At 47.6% G+C, this 19,658-nt stretch overlaps 1 protein-coding gene across 6 annotated transcripts in view; it reads right to left on the reverse strand.

Annotated features, from left to right (window-relative positions):
* Positions 1-19,658, reverse strand: part of LOC111846157 (protein piccolo-like) — a 59,828-nt gene that overhangs the window by 37,800 nt on the left and 2,370 nt on the right. For all 6 annotated transcript variants that reach the window (XM_072709889.1, XM_072709888.1, XM_072709887.1 and 3 more), the window contains exon 3: positions 10,890-17,867. In XM_072709889.1, coding sequence (XP_072565990.1) covers positions 10,890-17,867 — 6,978 coding nt within the window. The remainder of the gene's footprint in view (positions 1-10,889; positions 17,868-19,658) is intronic.

The following is a 19,658-nucleotide window of genomic DNA, read 5'->3' on the forward strand; positions in this document are numbered from 1 at the left end:
GAGAGCCAAGATGGTGAATTACACAAGCAGCACATAGAAAGCACCTTCCACCCTGAGAGATAACAACCTCATCACGTCCTTCTTTTGGATTCACTATTAAATATGTTTTAGACAATTTCAACCTGGCTATAAAATAATCCTGCATTTATGATTCCATTGTAAAAAAAAGAGGCTGAATAATTGTCTTTTTAGAATGTCATTTAGGTAATTTCATGTTAATGTGTTAAAATTAATCAGTGGTCATCCCTCACAAAAGTGAATGAGCGACTCTGAAAGTGCACACAGCACTCTGCATTGCATCAGATAGAGCTGCGTGTAATAAACTGCTTTGAAATATCTATTAGTAGGCAAGATTGAAAACATGATTCAGTTTTATAGGGCAGTTACAGCTTTTCTAGCATAATGCAATTCCGGGTATTAAGTGCCCTCTGACGGAGACGTTAGCTCCTCATTTTATCTACGTTTCATTTCCAGGCCCAGTTGCGGTTTGTATCTCTATGCACCTGCACAAAGCCCCGCTGTCAGCACATTCTGCAGAAAAAAGGAAAACATGAAAATCGCTGAAATCACCGACTCTGCCACCGGTTTTAAGTTGTGCTCCACATTTAATTTCATCCTCTTCTGCTGACTAGGAAGAAGCTGCTGTCTGTCAGTAGCTATTTTGCTCAGAGCGTGCAGACTCCGTCACGCCGTCCCCCTCTCCTCCCCTGCCGCCCCGCTCCCCACGCAAGGGCCGCCGCACGCGCCGCCCGCCTTAGTCACGAAAAGCCAGCGCAGGGTGACGTCAGCCGCTCCAGTGAATCAGCCACTGCGTGACTGACCCTCCCTCTCTCTAATCTCAAACTGCCAGGGCTGCCGGGATTCCCGCTCTGTTCGTGCCTGATCACAGCTCATGCAGAGGACATCACGCAGCAGTGCATCATGGGAATGCTCGCATCACTGTGAAGGCAGTATACTGGCACCCGGTCGTACCCCTTTTCAGCCTGAGAGGTGCCAGAAAATCAATAAATATAGATCACGAGTAAAGGGCCAAGGCCGGAATAAATCGAGACATCTGGGAAACATGCTGTTCCATGGTCCTCCTCTTCCTGTCACTGAGTTATACAGGCACACAAAACATACAACAGCAGCATGCAGAACCCTCAGGATAACACGCTGTGAGACGAAGGTGACTAGGCTTGTAACGACTCAGTTCACGATTTGGTTCGACTCATGATGTCGGATTCATGATTCAATTTTCCCACAATATTTTTGAAAGAAGAAAAATTACATAAAGAAAATTTTATTACCAAAAAAAAATGCAGCATTTATTTTCCCATTCTTTACCAACTTAAATATTCCTTTTGTTAAATAAAAAGTATACAGTATGTTTTTTCATTTTCTTAATAACTAGCAATAAATATTTATAAACATTTGTAAAAGCTGGAGTAAAACATTTATTTCCACAATTTGAATCATCATAAATGTGTTCTGTGATTTATCATTGTACAAATATATCATTACATGTCTACAGGTGACCATAATCACTTAACACCAATTCAGTTCAAAACCAAAACATTAAGCATTATACAAAATTTACTAGAAACAGCTTTGGTGCCCTAGAAGAGAAATAGTTTCAGTGATTGCACGTTTTACTGATTTCAGGAAGGTCCGAGGTGAGTAATTTTAATGCGTGTAACGGATAAGACCTCCATCCATCAGTCCTGCTGCTGAGTGACTTTCTGCAACCCCTGATATGCTGAAATGTCATAAGCCATTAGTCCTGCGATGGTCAGAAAAGTCACATGCTGCTCATTCATCTGGAGAAGGAGCAAAACTCTTATGAGAAGCCTGGAGGCAAAACTGATTCAATTCAAGTGGTGGGAAGAAAGTGTGTGTTCAAGGCCTACTAATGTAAATGTACAAGTATGGCCATAGGCAAAAGCAAATACCCATTTGGCACAATAAGGCTTCCATGATTACTGCACATGTTTCTCTTCGACTGAACACTGATTCTGATAAATGCAGAGTACTATTCATAAAATCCACTCATAAGAACACTGCACAGAAAAATGCGGATTAAACTCAAATCAAATGTTAATAAATGTGTGTGTGTGTGTGTGTGTGGGGGGGGGGGGGGTGTATATAGTCTGTGTGTGTGTGGGGGGGTATATAGTCTGTGTGTGTGTGTGGGGGGGTATATAGTCTGTGTGTGTGTGTGTGGGGGGGGGTATATAGTCTGTGTGTGTGTGGGGGGGTATATAGTCTGTGTGTGTGTGTGGGGGGGTATATAGTCTGTGTGTGTGTGTGTGGGGGGGGTATATAGTCTGTGTGTGTGTGGGGGGGTATATAGTCTGTGTGTGTGGGGGGGGGTATGTAGTCTGTGTGTGTGGGGGGTATATAGTCTGTGTGTGTGGGGGGGGTATATAGTCTGTGTGTGTGGGGGGTATATAGTCTGTGTGTGTGTGGGGGGGTATATAGTCTGTGTGTGTGGGGGGTATATAGTCTGTGTGTGTGGGGGGTATATAGTCTGTGTGTGTGTGTGGGGGGGTATATAGTCTGTGTGTGTGGGGGGGGTATATAGTCTGTGTGTGTGGGGGGGGTATATAGTCTGTGTGTGTGTGTGGGGGGGTATATAGTCTGTGTGTGTGGGGGGGGTATATAGTCTGTGTGTGTGGGGGGGTATAGTCTAAAGGCAAGTTAATGCCATTAACGGAAAATATGACAACTAAATTAATTCAATTTTGACTAGTGAAGTTGTTCTTTGGGTGCCTTAACTTCAGTGACTTTCACACTAGATGACGAGGCTCTTTGTTGTGCATTCTGATGGAAGTCATGCAGAAAGAACCTCCAAGTCCGTATCAGCGATTCCCGGTGATCTTTACATCATGGAAACACGAGGCGACAGCTGCCTCGCCATCGCCCAACAAATCCCTGATTTACAACCCTCGCTTTCTGCCGTATAAGGAACACAGGAGATTTGTTTCACTGCCTCAGTGTCTTTGTGGAACAAAACGTGCACATTGTGCAAGCAAACACAACAAGTAGGTATTCCTGTACTATCATCATCATTTAAGGCCCATAAACGTACATTGGTATTCTGAGGTGGCAGGGTGCCAGTGACCCTAAATTACTTACTGATATATGACTCCATGGATCATTCATAAAAGAATCAGCAAGATCACAGACCAGGCTCTCTGAGCTGCTGTTCTAGACTGAGGTTGGACATGGATGAGCCCTTACACCACTTAATAACATCGCGGAAGCACAGAGAACTTCCTGGCCGAACTCAAATAACACACTGACTCTGAGTCAGAATGCAGAGACGTGACAGACACATTCTCTGCTGTCACCTGCAGGTGTGTCTGATGTCCTGGGGGTTAATCAGTGTTTACCTTCCTCTAACACCATGATATCTACGTCTGTCCCTGGTCAGTACTGACACAGGAGAACATTTACATTTATTGTGCTGAAGCTTTTTAGCCTCTTTGAAAAGCACAGTTGAAGTAGTAGTAATAGTAATAGTAGTAGTAATAATAATAATAGGATATCCACAATAATACTACTTTCTTTTATCCAACACTATGTACAGTATTGTGTAAAAGTCCAAAGCAAGTCAAAGAGAATGATTAAGATTTTTTATCTGTGTATATTTGCCCAGGAAAAAAAACATACAATTTGACAATAAAAACAATTTCTTCTGTTCCTCAAAAAGTAAACTAACACATATTTAAAAAGCACAATATTTTTTTAAAACATCACTTTCTTTGACTGCCCAAGATTTTTACTCAATACTGTACATTTTTGAGAGGGTAATCTGGGGTTGAGGAGCTTGCTCAGGAGCCCAGCAGTGACATAATTCTGCTGAACGTGGGATTTGACCTTTGACCTAGGCATCAAAGCCACAGCTACAGAGTCCTAACACTATGAGGCACACAGACCCCCCGCCCCCCGCCCCCCGCCCCCCTGACACTGAAGATTTTTATACAACCAGCTCTAACTGCTCCAAAGCTCCAGAGCTTCTTCCTTTATCACAAAAACTCACTCGCTGAACTGGACAGAACTGAAACGTGAACAATAAGCAGACTCTGTCTCCAATGGGGAGTTGTCCTGACTGAAATGTGGAAAGTTCCAGAGGAGAAAGTGGATTTACTGGGGCAGGTTCAGTGGTCGACACAGTGACTCCATAACAGAAGATCATTATTAATCACTCAGTCTGCGGTGACCTCCATCCTTATGCAGGGCATTCTGGGAGTTAAAGTGAGGCTGTCCCGCCCACCTCCTAAACTGCCTCCCTTAGCTTGTAGGCCTCAATGAATCCAGTCACCCCACAGTGATCCCAGATAAAACAGATCGTCGGCTCATTTCTGTACATCAGTCAGGTAATGAAAAAGACCCTCCCGCCACTGGAAAGGACTCAAATGTGGCATGAATTTGGCAATGAGCTGCCCTTGCACTTAAGGAACCTGAGTCAAGGCAGGCGACGCCAACGCAGGGCACCATAGTCCAACCCGATCCAACCTGCAAAGTGAATTAAACTCTAAAATGTCCTGACAAAGCTTCATTCCCAGGAGGGGCCGCTGGCACCTTACCCCCCGCCTGGCTGGGCTTGCTGGCACACACTGGCGCTTCACTGCTGGGCTCGGGTGCTGTTCCTCATAAATCAGGCCCCGCGGTAATGGAGAACCTCAACCTGCTAATCTATAATAAAGGCGCAGAGCTGGGCCACTCCATCAGATAAACAGGCATCGTGGAGCTTCACACACACACACACACAAGGCATGCGGGTCGACCGAGCCCCAAATGCACCACGCCCAAGGTGAGATCTTTCTGCGGGGAGATTTTCAGCATCACCTGAGGGAGCCTCACTTACCGTACACCAGGACTAAAATTGGCTCCTCCTTACTGAATAGCGCTGCAATGTGCTGGTGGCCATTTAAAGTGAGGAAACAGTCCATTTACACAAGCTGCAGCAGCCATGGACTTTAGATCTTCAGACACTCACAGAAACAGCTGAAGAATAAAAACAATGTGGAAGCAGCGTCACATCGTCCTCCTGTTTCTACTTTGAGAAGATCCTGAGGTCAGGCTCCAGCAGTCTGTCGTCTCTGTGGGCTCATACACAGCTGTTTAAGCTTATGATATTAGCACTGTTGTATACTAAAGTCATGAAGGTTAAAATGTTCTGCTGTGATCCTCATATCCTTATTCCTGTAATAAAGGATCACAAGTGCACTTGACACCCATAATATCACAGATGAGGACTTTTCACCCTGAGGTCCGTACAGCAGTTACAAGCAGCCTACAGAGATGTTTTGCAAAATTGACGAAACGTTGCCATTATGCTAGATGTCAAATGAGGGTGGATGGAGAAATAGTCTACAAAAGACAGACTACAGTTACCCCCCAACACTGGTCCTTAGTTCTTAGTTACTTATGTGATCATTTGGGACAGTCCAGCATCTGAGAGGAGACATAGTCCAAAATGTGTGAGGGGGCAGAATGTCACATGAGTGATAAAAGCAGCACTCATAAGATAATAAGCTAATAAGCAGATGGGACAGAGCAGGGGAGAGGAGGGACCCGTCTGGCCACACCCAGTGGAGCAGGGGAGAGGAGGGGCCCGTCTGGCCACACCCAGCGGCATAGGGGAGAGGAGGGGCCCGTCTGGCCACACCCAGCGGGGCAGGGGAGAGGAGGGGCCCGTCTGGCCACACCCAGCGGAGCAGGGGAGAGGAGGGGCCCGTCTGGCCACACCCAGTGGAGCAGGGGAGAGGAGGGGCCCGTCTGGCCCCGGCCAGCGAAGCAGGGGAGAGGAGGGGCCCGTTTGGCCACACCCAGCGGAGCAGGGGAGAGGAGGGGCCCGTCTGGCCACACCCAGCGGGGCAGGGGAGAGGAGGGGCCCATCTGGCCACACCCAGTGGAGCAGGGGAGAGGAGGGGCCCGTCTGGCCCCGGCCAGCGAAGCAGGGGAGAGGAGGAGCCCGTCTGGCCACACCCAGCGGGGCAGGGGAGAGGAGGGGCCTGTCTGGCCACACCCAGCGGGGCAGGGGAGAGGAGGGGCCCGTCTGGCCACACCCAGCAGAGTAGGGGAGAGGAGGGGCCCGTCTGGCCACAACCAGCAGAGTAGGGGAGAGGAGGGGCCCGTCTGGCCACACCCAGCAGAGTAGGGGAGAGGAGGGGCCCGTCTGGCCACACCCAGCGGAGCAGGGGAGAGGAGGGGCCCGTGTGGCCACACCCAGCGGAGCAGGGGAGAGGAGGGGCCCGTTTGGCTGGGCCCAGCAAAGTGGGACGAGAGGAGGCACCTGTTTGGCCCCGGCCAGCAGAGCAGGGGAGCGGAGGCGCCTATTCGTCCCCACCCAACGGAACTGGATGCTATCTTTCTCATCCACTGCCTATACATGGAATTCCTCAGTCGGTCACTCAGCAGCCCCTGTCTGCCGACAGCACTCAGCATGCTGGGATTGCATATGGGTGCGACATGGGAATCTTTCACTGATAATACGACTAAGGTGGGCTGGGTTTAAGTGTGCATCTGTCGCACGACTCCGCAGTATGACAGTAGCACAGCGCGTATTTGGGTCTCTGTTCAGTGGCTGGAAAGATTTATAATCAAAGTGTCCCGGAAGTAAGAGAGATTAATGGCCTAAAAACAGAAGTGCAACAGTGCAACACATCAATGAGCGCCCAATGTGAGCCAGACACAGGAAAGAAGCTGTAGAAGAACAGGTTCCTGACCCACACAGACCAGGCCCCTACCGTGAGCAGATGGCCAAAGGAAAACACTCTGGCTGTCTGGCAGGCCCAGCCACCATAATCTGCCCCTCCCCCTCATGCCTCAAAACGCCCACTCGCAGGGGCGGGAGGCTTCCAACCCGATAATCCCAAAGTACGACGTCAGTCACCCCGGTAATCCTTCACTCCCAGACGCTGGGCTGTGTGCGCGAATGGTTACGCAAGCCAGCACTCGCTGGTGAGGCTCGTGGACTCTAATACACCACCCATGTCTAATAAGATTTCACTTTCTTCACGACTGTAAAAATACCTGCCACCCTTACATAAGTGGAGGGGCCTGTAAACAGTGCTGACGTCGCTTAAATGCCAGATATCAGACTGAGGGGCTGTGATTACTCACGATGTCCAGACAGCTTTCCAAGTGATATCTGGCCCCCTAGCAGAATGTGCGGCACTGCTGCAGTGTGCAGCTGTAATCACAGGTGTACATATACATGCAGTTATAGAGCTTGCTGGGAGACTTTCAGGAGAACCTTGCTGCACACAAATCTGATCAGCAGCAGCAAAACGGTTTCGATGACAAATTCTCAAGAAGATGCTGTTTTCTCTTTGTCCCCAAGGAGGTCGTTTGCTGGTTCCCAAGTCAGGCTTTGTGTCACCTTCAATACATGCAGCCTGATGATCTGAGACAAGAGGATACAGGCTGCGAAGGGCAGGGGTAAAGCCAGGGGCCGTTCAGGGTCTGTCTGTGGTTCTGACTCTTTATACTCAACTAGTTGCTAGACATCACAACACGGCCGGCGCTCGTACCTAAGGCCCGTCCACAGAAATGGAGAACCCTGCAAAGGACCGCAGAGCCTGGACCTCTGACAGATTAAAGTACTGTGGACTGGTGAGTCACCCTTTGGCATTTTACTGGCCATGGAATGAGGCCGTCTTAAAGGAGAACCTCATGGTGCAAACGCCGACGCTGCCAAGACTATAACAGCCCCATCACAAGCGCCAAAGTATATCACTGCAAAAAATAATACACCAAATAAGAATAATACAGAAAGAAGATTATGAACCTCAAGAAGACAGAAGTGCTCATGAAGATGTTTGGCTCTTAAGGTACAACATAATTATCACAAATAGCTATAATATCAAACAGCTAACATCTGCTTAACAATAATAGGTCCTGAAGTACTTGGATACTGAAAGTACTGGGAATTCAAATGAGCTGTGATGAATGAAACGGGGTGAACCGTGATTCTGAAGAGAATGGAAAAGTGTGTCCTTCCACACATCTAGGAAACTCTTGGAAGCTCCACCAGTAAGTGGGCGGACGCAGGTTGGTACCTGGGAATACTGTCATTTCAAGGCTCCGTGATCTGACTGTAACTGACAGGATGGAACCCCCCCCCCCGCCACCCCCCCAACATCATGCCACTCTCCTGGCTCTCCTGCTTATGTAACTCAGCTGTGAGATTGGGTGGGGAAGCACAGGAGACTTTACTAATTGGATGGAATCAGCCCTAGCTCCAGGAATAACCCAGATCTATGCAGGCCTCCAATAATTTCATGAAGCACAGCCCACAACAGATCTGGGTGCAAGGAGATAACGGGAGCCCCAACTCTATGGCACAGTCATGTGGTACAAATGCTTTTCACACAGGATGTGTTGCAAATGCAAACAGGCCCGGGATGTTTGTTTGTTTATCTAACGGGCAATAGGTTTGTCTGTAGGATGTTTGTTTCTTCATTTACATTGTTACATATTTAACAGACACTTTTGTATAAAGCAATTTATAACTGAGGCAAACCGCACATGTAACAGGCACTATGTTTATTAATCTGCAGGATGTTTATTTGTTTACTTAACAGGCACTATGTTTACTTGTCTGCGCTATGTGTGCTTTGTGTCTTTGCGCTCTGTTGTTTGTTGTTTGTTTTGTATTATATGTTTGTCTGCAGTTTACCTGCCTCTCTGCTCTATGTGCCACAATTTCCTCCTGGGATCAATAAAGTTTTTATCTTTATCTCATCTTATCAAAATTATCACCAGGGCTCACTAGTGAACTTTAATGCTGCCAAAGTGACCTCAGCAGCTGCAGGTCAGGATTTGGGTCACTATATGGCACTTTGGGGTATTTAATCCCAGTGGCACAACTGAACTAGAAGATGCTGAAAGTCAAACAGGAAGAAGGAAGAACAGCAGGACTGAATGACAATGAAAGAGCTCAAGGCAGCAGGCAGAGGGAAAGCAGCTCAGGCAGCCTCATGAGGTACCCAGTGTGAGCTGCGGATGGGTATAGAGCAGCCGCACCGGCAAGCCATGGCTTAATGCTGCCATTGAGGGTATGTCGGAATGTATTCCTCACTTAATTCCACATCATAACAACCCCGCCTTCTGTGACTCAGTTTTGTATGCATCTACAGCACTGGAATGCAGCCCAAAACCCCTATGAACTGGGAACAAGTTTACTCAGAACTCCGTGGGATTTTCCTTATCACAGAATAACAGCAAAAGTGCTGTGGTCTTTATTTCTGACGTCGTCCCTGGTTCTAAGGAGCACTCATATGGATATTATTTAGAATGACTGCACCCGTGATCAGCACCTAACTGGATGAGTATTGTGACGTAATTTGCTGCATGGTGATCCCTCCCCATACATAATCGTAAGTTCTGCTTTCTGAAAGGCATATCCCTCGTTCAAGCGGGAGATGGAGGAATGCGGTAATTTGCAGTCCAGCAATGCAGTCGGATACATTCTGCAGCAGAGGGTCACAATGCAGTCAGCCTCAATTTTTCATCAACAGAAGCTTTTGGAAGAACAGCTGTGTCTTAGATACACTAAGTTAACATCCAGATGATGGCAACTGTCCCCTAGGTACTCCATATGAAACCGATAACTGAAGCAGAGATAAGCAGGAGATATTCACTGAAACCGAGGCGATGAACAGATGATTTCAGCAGATATCAAAGTCCCCCGTATTTACAAAGAGAGCTTGGCTGAGAGCTTTGAACAGGAGCAAGAGGACAACGCAAACACTTCAAAGTTGATGACTATATTAAGCATATGTGAAACAGCACATGGCTCACTAAAGGAACAGAGAGAGCGTTCAATCTTCATAGACACCAAAACAAGGTGTCTCAGTAAAAACACCAAATTTCAGGTCATGACATTTCAGCAACCAGACGTGGATAGTTTAACTCTGATATAACCCAATGGAGACATACCCTGTAATTCCAACAGGGGTGCAAACCTTTAAAGACGATGTAACACGCTCAGTGCCATTATTGATACCTCCACAGGGATCAAAACGTGACAGATCTTCACAGGAAACAAAGCTATTTTCTGATGACACAAGTGAGCACTACCGTTGTATCTGACATGAGAAGCCATGAAAAACTTGTAACTTGAGAGTATGACTGCCAAAACAAATTATGAGCCGGAATCAATCTCCAAACAGATCTTAGCTAAGCTAGCAATCTACCACTATTACATGAAAACAGACTCATTGAATGGCATCAATAAATTTCAAGCTGTCCAGTCTCAGTGCAGTGCATAAGAAGCACTTTGGGTTACCGGTGTCTACCAGGTCTATCATTTGACCATAATATTACCATATGAGGCAAACATACAAAGTCTAGGATTCCAAAAAGGAAGGCGAAACAGAAGACAGTGAATTACAGACTCAAGTGTCATGCTGTTGTCGTAAGCAGGACCACAAACATGAGAAGTGTGCTGAAAGGGACCTTGGCATTCTTTAGTCAGCCTGTAGAATGAGGATGCACTTTCAGAAGCATAAAACAAGCCACGAGCCAAGTGAAAGCCTAGGCATACAGTGCACACCAGAATCTCATGGCAGGCTCCAAAAACAAGGCTTCTCGAAAAGAAAATCAATTCAATATAAAACATTACACAATGAACTTAAGCAGGAAAAGCAGAAGGAAGATGGAGGGACGGATAAGACATTACATAGGCCCATTAATTATCATTTTGAGGCTAATAATCATTATTTTGGAATTCAACTTAATACTAGTATTTTGATAGTGATATTTTGTAGATAATGAAACATTATGAAACTATTAAAAATAAACAGCTTTGTGTAACTGCATAGCGTTTTCCCACTATCATTAATTGCAAAGCATTTGTCTGCTATTATTAATTGAAAAAAATGTAGTTGCATTACCTTTGTGATGTGAGGCATGGGGTTAAATCCACAGAGGTTGCACACAGTGTTTTTGCATTCCGTGCAGGTATCATAATTGGGAGGATCCTTGGAGCCCATGTTGAGTGCCACCTTGCAGAGCGGACAGTTGGACGGTGAGGATTTAGGAGGTGGAGCAGAGGTTGTAGATACATTTGAGCGTTCTGCCAGAGGTTTGTCCACTTTCTCCTGAAGGGGTTTCTTTTCCTTGGGAGGTGCACCCTTACCCTGTAGGGAAGATGGAGGTGCATTTGAGGAGGCCTGGGCTGGTTGCTCATCCTGAACAGCAGAGGAGATCAGGTTGGAAGCAGAGCTGAAAATGGAAGAGCCAAAGCCAAACATCTTTCCTGACACAGAGTCAGAAGTCTGTGGTGCAGTAGGTCGAGTCTTGTGTGACTCTGTGATGCCACCAAACCCTAATAATTTCCCAGTGACTGGCTCTGCAGCCGATTGTTGGGAAGCAGGTTGAGGCTTAGGTGACTCTTTGCTGGCACCGAATCCAAAAAATTTTGCTGTGACTGACTCTGCAGCTGATTGGGGGGCAGTAGACTGAGATTTTGAAGACTCAGTTGTGCCTCCAAACCCAAACAACTTCCCAGTGGTCGACTCTGCAGCTGGCTGTGGGGATGTGGGTTGGGTTTTTAGTGTCTCAGTGGTACTTCCAAACAACTTCCCAGTGACTGACTTTGCAGCTGGCTGTGGGGTAATCGGCTGAATTTTTGAAGACTCCACAGTGCCTCCAAACAACTTCCCAGTGACTCCCTCTGCTGCCGATTGAGTGTCACTGGGCTGAGTTTTTGGCAATTCCTTGTTGCCAGCGAATCCAAACAATTTCCCTGTGACAGTCTCTGCAGCTGACTGAGGGGCAGTGGGTTGAGTTTTTGGTGTCTCAGTGGTGCCTCCAAACCACTTCCCAGTGATTGATTCTGCAGCTGACTGTGGGGCAGTGGGTTGAGTTTTTGATGACTCAGTGGTGCCTCCAAACAACTTCCCAGTAATCGACTCTGCAGCTGACTGGGGGGCAGTGGCCTGAGTTTTTGCAGACTCTGTGGTGCCTGCAAACCCAAACAACTTTCCAGTGATTGACTCTGCAACTTGCTGTGAGTCAGTGGGCTGAGTTTTTTGTGATTCCTTAGTGGCACCAAACCCAGACAACTTGCTGGTGATCGACTCTGCAGCCAGCTGTGGGGCAGTGGGCTCAGTTTGCGCAGACTCCATGGTGCCTTCAAACAACTTCCCTGTGACTGACTCTGCAGATGGCTGTGGGGAAGTGGTCTTTGGGGACTCTGTGGTACCTCCAAATAATTTCCCTTTGACTGACGCTGCAACCGATTGTGATTCAGAGAGCTGAGTTTTTGGTGATTCCTTAGTACCACTGAATCCAAAAAGCTTCCCGGTGACTGAATCTGCAACAGACTGTGAGTCCATGGGCTGAGTTTTTGATTCTTTTGTGCTACCAAACCCAAAAAACTTCCCAGTGATGGACTCTGCAACTGATTGTGAGTCACTGGGCTGAGATTTTGATGACTCCTTGGTGCCACCAAATCCAAACAATTTCCCAGTAACAGACTCTGCGGTTGACTGTGGGACAGTTGATTGAGTTTTAAGTAGCTCAGTGGTGCCTCCAAACAATTTCCCGGTGACTGACTCTGCAGATGAATGTGGGACAGTGGGGTGAGTGTTTGGAGACTCTGTAGTGCTTCCAAACAAGTTCCCTGTGATCGACTCTGAAGCTGACTCTGAGGCTGTGGGTTGAGTTTTTGGGGACTCTGTAGTGACTCCAAACCCAAATAACCTCCCAGTGACTGACTCTGCAACTGATTGTGAGTCACTGGGCTGAGTTATTGATGACTCCTTTGTGCCACCAAATCCAAACAATTTCCCTGTGACAGACTCTGCTGCTGATTGTGGGGCAGTGGGTTGAGTTTTTAGTGTCTCAGTGGTGCCTCCAAATAACTTCCCAGTGACTGACTCGGCAGCTGGCTGTGGGGCAGTTGGCTGAATTTTTGAGGACTCCACGGTGCCTCCAAACAACTTCCCAGTGACTGCCTCTGCCGCCGATTGTGCATCACTGGGCTGAGTTTTTGGCGATTCCTTAGTGCCAGCAAATCCAAAGAATTTCCCAGTGACAGTCTCTGCAGCTGACTGAGGGGCAGTGGGTTGAGTTTTTGGTGTCTCAGTGGTGCCTCCAAACAATTTCCCAGTGACAGACTCTGCAGCTGACTGAGGGGCAGTGGGTTGAGTTTTTGGGGATTCTGTGGTGCCTCCAAGCCCAAACAACTTCCCAGTGACTGACTCTGCCACCGATTGTGATTCACTAGGCTGAGATTTAGGTGATTCCTTTGTGTCACTGAATCCAAACAATTTCCCAGTGACAGACTCTGCAGCAGACGGTGGGGCAGTGGGTTGAGTTTTTGGGGACTCTGTAGTGCTTCCAAAAAACTTCCCAGTGACTGATTCTGCAACTGATTGTGGGGCTGTGGATTGTGTTTTTGACGATTCCTTAGTATCACCAAATCCAAACAATTTCCCAGTGACAGACTCTGTGGCTGAGTGTGGGGCAGTGGGTTGAGTTTTTGGTATGTCAGTGGTGCTTCCAAACAACTTCCCAGTGATTGACTCCGCAGCTGACTGTGGGGTTGCGGATTGAGTTTTTGAGGATTCTGTGGTGCCTCCAAACCCAAATAACTTCCCAGTGACTGACTCTGCGACTGATTGCGAGTCACTGAGCTGAGCTTTTGGCGATTCCTTGGTGTTGCCGAATCCAAACAATTTCCCAGTGACAAACTCAGAAGCAGACTGTGGGGCAGTAGGTTGAGTTTTTCGGGACTCTGTAGTGCTTCCAAACAACTTCCCAGTGACTGATTCTGCAACTGATTGTGGGGCTGTGGATTGCGTTTTTGACGATTCCTTAGTGTCACCAAATCCAAACAATTTCCCAGTGACAGACTCTGTGGCTGAGTGTGGGGCAGTGGGTTGAGTTTTTGGTATGTCAGTGGTGCTTCCAAACAACTTTCCAGTGATTGACTCTGCAGCTGACTGTGGGGTTGTGGATTGAGTTTTTGAGGATTCTGTGGTGCCTCCAAACCCAAAGAACTTCCCAGTCACTGACTCTGCAACTGATTGTGAGTCACTGAGCTGAGTTTTTGGAGATTCCTTGGTGTTGCCGAATCCAAACAATTTCCCAGTGACAAACTCAGAAGCAGACTGTGGGGTAGTGGGTTGAGTGTTTGGGGACTCTGTAGTGCTTCCAAACAACTTCCCAGTGATTGACTCTGCAGCTGATTGTGAGTCATTGGGCTTAATTTTTGGCAATTCCTTAGTGCCACCAAATCCAAACAACTTTCCGGTGACCGACTCTGCGACCGACTGCGGGGCACTGGGTTGAGTTGCTGAAGACTCAGCGATGCCTCCAAACAACTTTCCAGTACCAGACTGTACAGCCAACTTTGAATCAGAAGGCTCATCAGTGGTGTCTGTAAACAAGTTTCTGGTACCTAACTCTACAGCTGAAGATGAGGCAATAGGCTGAGTTTCTTGGGACTCCATGGTGCCACTGAACCCAGATATCTTTCCACTTTCTGACTCTCTAGCTGAATCTTGGGTAGTAGACTGAGTATTTGGGGGCTCTGTGGTGCCTCTAAACAATGTTCCAGTAACTAGCTCTGTATCTGACTCTGGGACAATAGGGTCAGTATTTGGGGACTCCGTGGTGCCACCAAGCAAAACTTCAGGAACTAGCTCTGTAGCAATAAGCTCAGTATTTGGGGACTCCATGGTGCCTCCAAACAACATCCCGGTAACTAGTTCTGTAGCTGACTCTGTGACAATAGGCTCAGTATTTGGGGACTCCGTGGTGCTATCAAGCAACACGTCGGTATCTAGCTCTGTAGCTGACTCTGTGACAATAGGCTCAGTATTTGGGGACTCCGTGGTGCTACCAAGCAACACGTCGGTATCTAGCTCTGTAGCTGACTCTGTGACAATAGGCTCAGTATTTGGGGACTCCGTGGTGTCTCCAAACAACACCTTGGTAACTAGCTCTGTAGCTGACTCTGTGACAATAGGCTCAGTATTTGGGGACTCCGTGGTGCTACCAAGCAACACGTCGGTATCTAGCTCTGTAGCTGACTCTGTGACAATAGGCTCAGTATTTGGGGTCTCCGTGGTGTCTCCAAACAACACCTTGGTAACTAGCTCTGTAGCTGACTCTGTAACAATAGGCTCAGTATTTGGGGACTCCGTGGTGCTACCAAGCAACACGTCGGTAACTAGCTCTGTAGCTGACTCTGTGACAATAGACTCAGTATTTGGGGACTCCGTGGTGCCTCCAAACAACACCTTGGTAACTAGATCTGTAGCTGGTTCTGTGGCAATAGGCTCAGTATTTGGGGACTCCGTGGTGCCTCCAAACAACACCTCGGTAACTAGATCTGTAGCTGGTTCTAGGTCAATAGGCTGAGCATTTTGGGACTCCATGGTGCCACCAAGCAACACCTCGGTAACTAGCTGTGTAGCTGACTCCCGGGTAGTTTGTTGAGTATTTGGGGAATCCGTAGTACCTCCAAACAACAGCCCAGTGACTGACTCTGTAGCTGATTCCGGGACAGCAGGCTGAGTATTTGGAGACTCCATGGTGCCTCCAAACAGCATACCGGTAACTGACTCTACAGCTAACCGTGGGGTAGTGGGCTGAATTTCTGGGTATTCCATGGTGTCACTGAACCCAGACAACTTTCCACTGACTGACTCAGCAGCCAACTGTGATTTAGTGGGCTGAGATGTTGATGATTCAGTGAGTCCACCTTTTCCTGACAACTTTCCAGTGACTGACTCTGCGGCTAACTCTGGGGTAGTAAGCTGAGTTTTTGCAGACTCTCTGGGGCCACCAAACCCAAGCAACTTCCCAGTTATTGCCTCTGCAGCTGACTGGGGGGCAGTGGGTTCAGTTTTTGGGGACTCTATGGTGCCTCCAAACCCAAACAACTTCCCAGTGATTGATTCTGTTGTTGGCTGTGGGGTAGCAGGTTGAGGTTTGGGTGATTCTTTGCTGCCACTAAACCCAAACAATTTTCCTGTGATCGACCCTACAGCTGACTCTGAGGCAGTGGGCTGAATTTTAGGGGACTCTGTGGTGCCTCCAAATCCAAACAATTTCCCAGTGAATGACTCTGCCACCGATTGTGAGTCACTGGGCTGAATTTTCGGCGATTCCTTAGTGCCACTGAATCCAAACAATTTCCCACCAACAGACTCTGCAGTTGACTGTGGGGCAGTGGGCTGAGTTTTTGGTGTCTCAGTGGTGCCTCCAGACAACTTCTCAGTGATTGACTCTGAGGCTGACTGTGAGGCAGTGGGCTGAGTCTTTGGGGACTCCGTAGTGCTTCCAAACAACTTCCCAGTGATCAACTCTGCAGCTGACTGTTGAGCAGTGGGCTGAGTTTTTGGGGACTCCGTATTGCTTCCAAACAACTTCCCAGTGATCGACTCTGCAGCTGACTGTTGGCCAGTGGGCAGAATTTTTGGGGACTCTGTGGTGCCTCCAAATCCAAACAATTTCCCCGTGACTGACTCTGCAAGCGATTGTGAGTCACTGGGCTGAGTTTTTGGAGATTCCTTGGTGCCACTGAGTCCAAACAATTTCCCAGCAACAGACTCTGCAGCTGACTGTGGGGCAGTGGGCTGAGTTTTTGGTGTCTCAGTGGTGCCTCCAAACAACTTCTCAGTTATTGACTCTGCAGCTGTCTGTGGGGCAGTGGGCTGAGTTTTTGGTGTCTCAGTGGTGCCTCCAAACAACTTCCCAGTGATTGACTCTGCAGCTGATTTTTGCCCAGTCGGCTGCGTTTTTGGGGACTCTGTGGTGCCTCCAAACCCAAACAATTTTCCAGTGATCGACTCTGCAGCTGACTCTGGTGCAGTGGGCTGAGTTTTAGGGGACTCCGTAGTGCTTCCAAACAACTTCCCAGTGATTGACTCTGCAGCTGACTGTGGGGCAGTGGGCTGAGTTTTTGGGGTCTCTGTAGTGCCTCCAAACCCAAACAATTTTCCAGTTATCGACTCTGTAGCTGACTGCGAGGCATTGGCCTGAGTTTTGGGGAACTCTGCGGTTCCTCCAAACCCAAACAACTTCCCAGTAACTGACTCTGCAGCTGGCTCTGGGGCAGTGGGCTGAGTTTTTGGGGACTCTGTGGTTCCTCCAAACCCAAACAACTTCCCAGTGACTGACTCTGCAACCGGCTGTGGGGCAGTGGGCTGAGGTTTGGGTGACTCTGTGAAACCAGCAAACCCAAACAACTTCCCGGTTACTGACTCAGCAGGCGGCTGTGGGGCAGTGAACTGTTTGGATGCCTCAGTCAAACCACCAAAACTCAGACCAAAGAAACCAGACTCCTCCTTAGGAGGCGGAGCCTGTGGTGGAGGTGTAGATTTGGCAGGAGGACCCTGGCCGCCCTTTGGCAACTGTTGAAATTTCCCTGGGTCCTGCAATGGATGGCCTGCCTTGGGATCTACTTTTGGCATCCCACTTGGGGCCTCCGCTGCCGGGTGCTGGCCTGGTGACTGCTGTGGCTGTAAAGGCTTGGTATGGTCCTTAGCTGAGGCTGGTGCTGGCAGCTGGGGATCTAGCTTCTTCCCAGCTGGAGTTTGGTCTGCTGGTTTCTTAGATTTGGAAGGGTCCAACTCAGTGGAAACAGACCCTTTCCGTGCTCTTGGAGATCCTGGCTGCCCCGGCTGTGTTAAGACTTCCTGCTTAGCCAGCGAGGGCTTTTCGCTATCTGTGGTCTTGCCAGGTTCTGGCTTTACAGCCTGCTCCATTACAGGGGCTTGCTTGATGGTGGTGGAGGCCAATGCAGAGGTCTGCTTGGGAGGCTGTTGCTGAGCCTTCATTGGAGGTGGGCCTGGAGGTTCCATACCTCCGAGAGCTCTCTGCATCTGGCAGTTGAGACAGAGCCACTCCTTAACCTGCAAAAGTACACCGCAATTTTATAGTCAGTGAAACAGGTAGTACAGTGGCCTCCACACCCACAATCCAGAGAAACAATTTCAATTTACACACTGGCACTTGATAAGACAGCATCTTCCAATGGATCGCAATCTTCACACAAACTATTATTTCTTATCAGCCTGAAGCCATAACTACACTTATTATGAATTTACGACCTCATTACATCTGCAGTGACTAGGGAGTACTGATGTGATTAGTGTATCAGGGGAAATCGCACTTCAGAGATGCACCAGCCAGAGTAGGCTGCCTGGTCACCAGCAATGAAACAGTCTCTCATGAATGATGGTTGTTCATCTACGTTGAAAGGCAACAGATTTGATTCACTCATTCCCTCATCCTGCGTTTTACAGCCACTCATGTGCATCTTGGTACCCATGCCTGCTCAGACTTTGCTGATGTACAATAAAAGATAAGGGGGGGGGGGGGGGCACCAGGACCAAATTAAACAAGCAAGCTAAAAATCTGGGCCATTGCACATTGAAATTATGCGGCTCTCGTGACGTACACTCATTTCTATTAAGACATTTTTCATTGCAATACAAAATATTATTAATATTTTAATTATTTTCATAATTAGCTTTCATGTAAAAAAACAAGCCTATATTTGTGTTTTGTATTTTCTATCAACATTTACTGGTAAAGGACAAAAAATTGTAAACTATGCTGCAAGGACCTAAAAGTAGTGGCAGTGTTTACCGGCACCCAAGCCATGCATTTGTCTGGGCCCCCGAGGTCTGGAGGCACCCTGTTGGCCACAAACAGTCACTAAATATTTAACACATTCCTTATTTAGGAGATACTTAAGCAGCATGTTCTGCTGACCAGCTATCTAGCCATCTTCTCTCTCTCTACTCTATGCTACTCAGGCAGTATTCACAGTAAATCAGTTGTACTCAGGCAGCATTTACAGCAAATCGGCTATACTCAGGTAGTATTCACAGTTAATTTGCCCTACATAGGCAGTATTCACAGTAAATCAGTTGTACTCAGGCTGTATTCACAGTAAATCAGCTGTACTCAGGCAGTATTCACAGTAAGTCAGTTGTACTCAGGCAGCATTCACAGCAAATCGGCTACACTAAGGCAGTATTCACAGTAAATTAGCCCTACATAGGCAGTATTCACAGTAAATCAGTTGTACTCAGGCAGTATTCACAGTAAGTAAAATTAAAGTCAAACATCCAAACATGTTGTGCTAATGATGCGCCAATGATGCTTCGCCTCAGCAGCACATAAAGAAAAGGTGCTCAGGGGACGCAAGGAGACAACAGGCCCAAAATGCAAAGACCATTACCCCAATGTAGGAGCCAGTATTCAAGTAGTAGTAGTAGTAGTAGTAGTAATAATACTAATACTAATACTAATACTAATAATAATACTAATAAGAATAAGAAGAAGAAGACGAAGAAGAATAGGAAGAGTGACAGCAATAATAATGTAGACATCTGGGGCTAGCATCACAAAACAAGATTTCCTGTGTAGCTGGATAACATCAGATTTAAGGTAGTCAGAGCTAAATGGAAGTGAATAAAGATAAAGTCCATGTAAACTAGGGTACCTTAAATCAGACAAGTAATCCGGCTAAGCAAGAAATGCAGCATTGTGATACAGGCCCCTGATTTTCTCAAGAGAGCAACTTGCAACATCCAGTTTAACCAGCTTAGATTTCCGTACTGGTATGTGAGATGTTGCCCCCCACAGTGCTCTGACTTTCCTGGGACACCCCCAACCTGGCTTGACGTACTGGC

Source organism: Paramormyrops kingsleyae, chromosome 3 (assembly GCF_048594095.1).
Source record: "Paramormyrops kingsleyae isolate MSU_618 chromosome 3, PKINGS_0.4, whole genome shotgun sequence".
Lineage (NCBI taxonomy): Eukaryota > Metazoa > Chordata > Actinopteri > Osteoglossiformes > Mormyridae > Paramormyrops > Paramormyrops kingsleyae.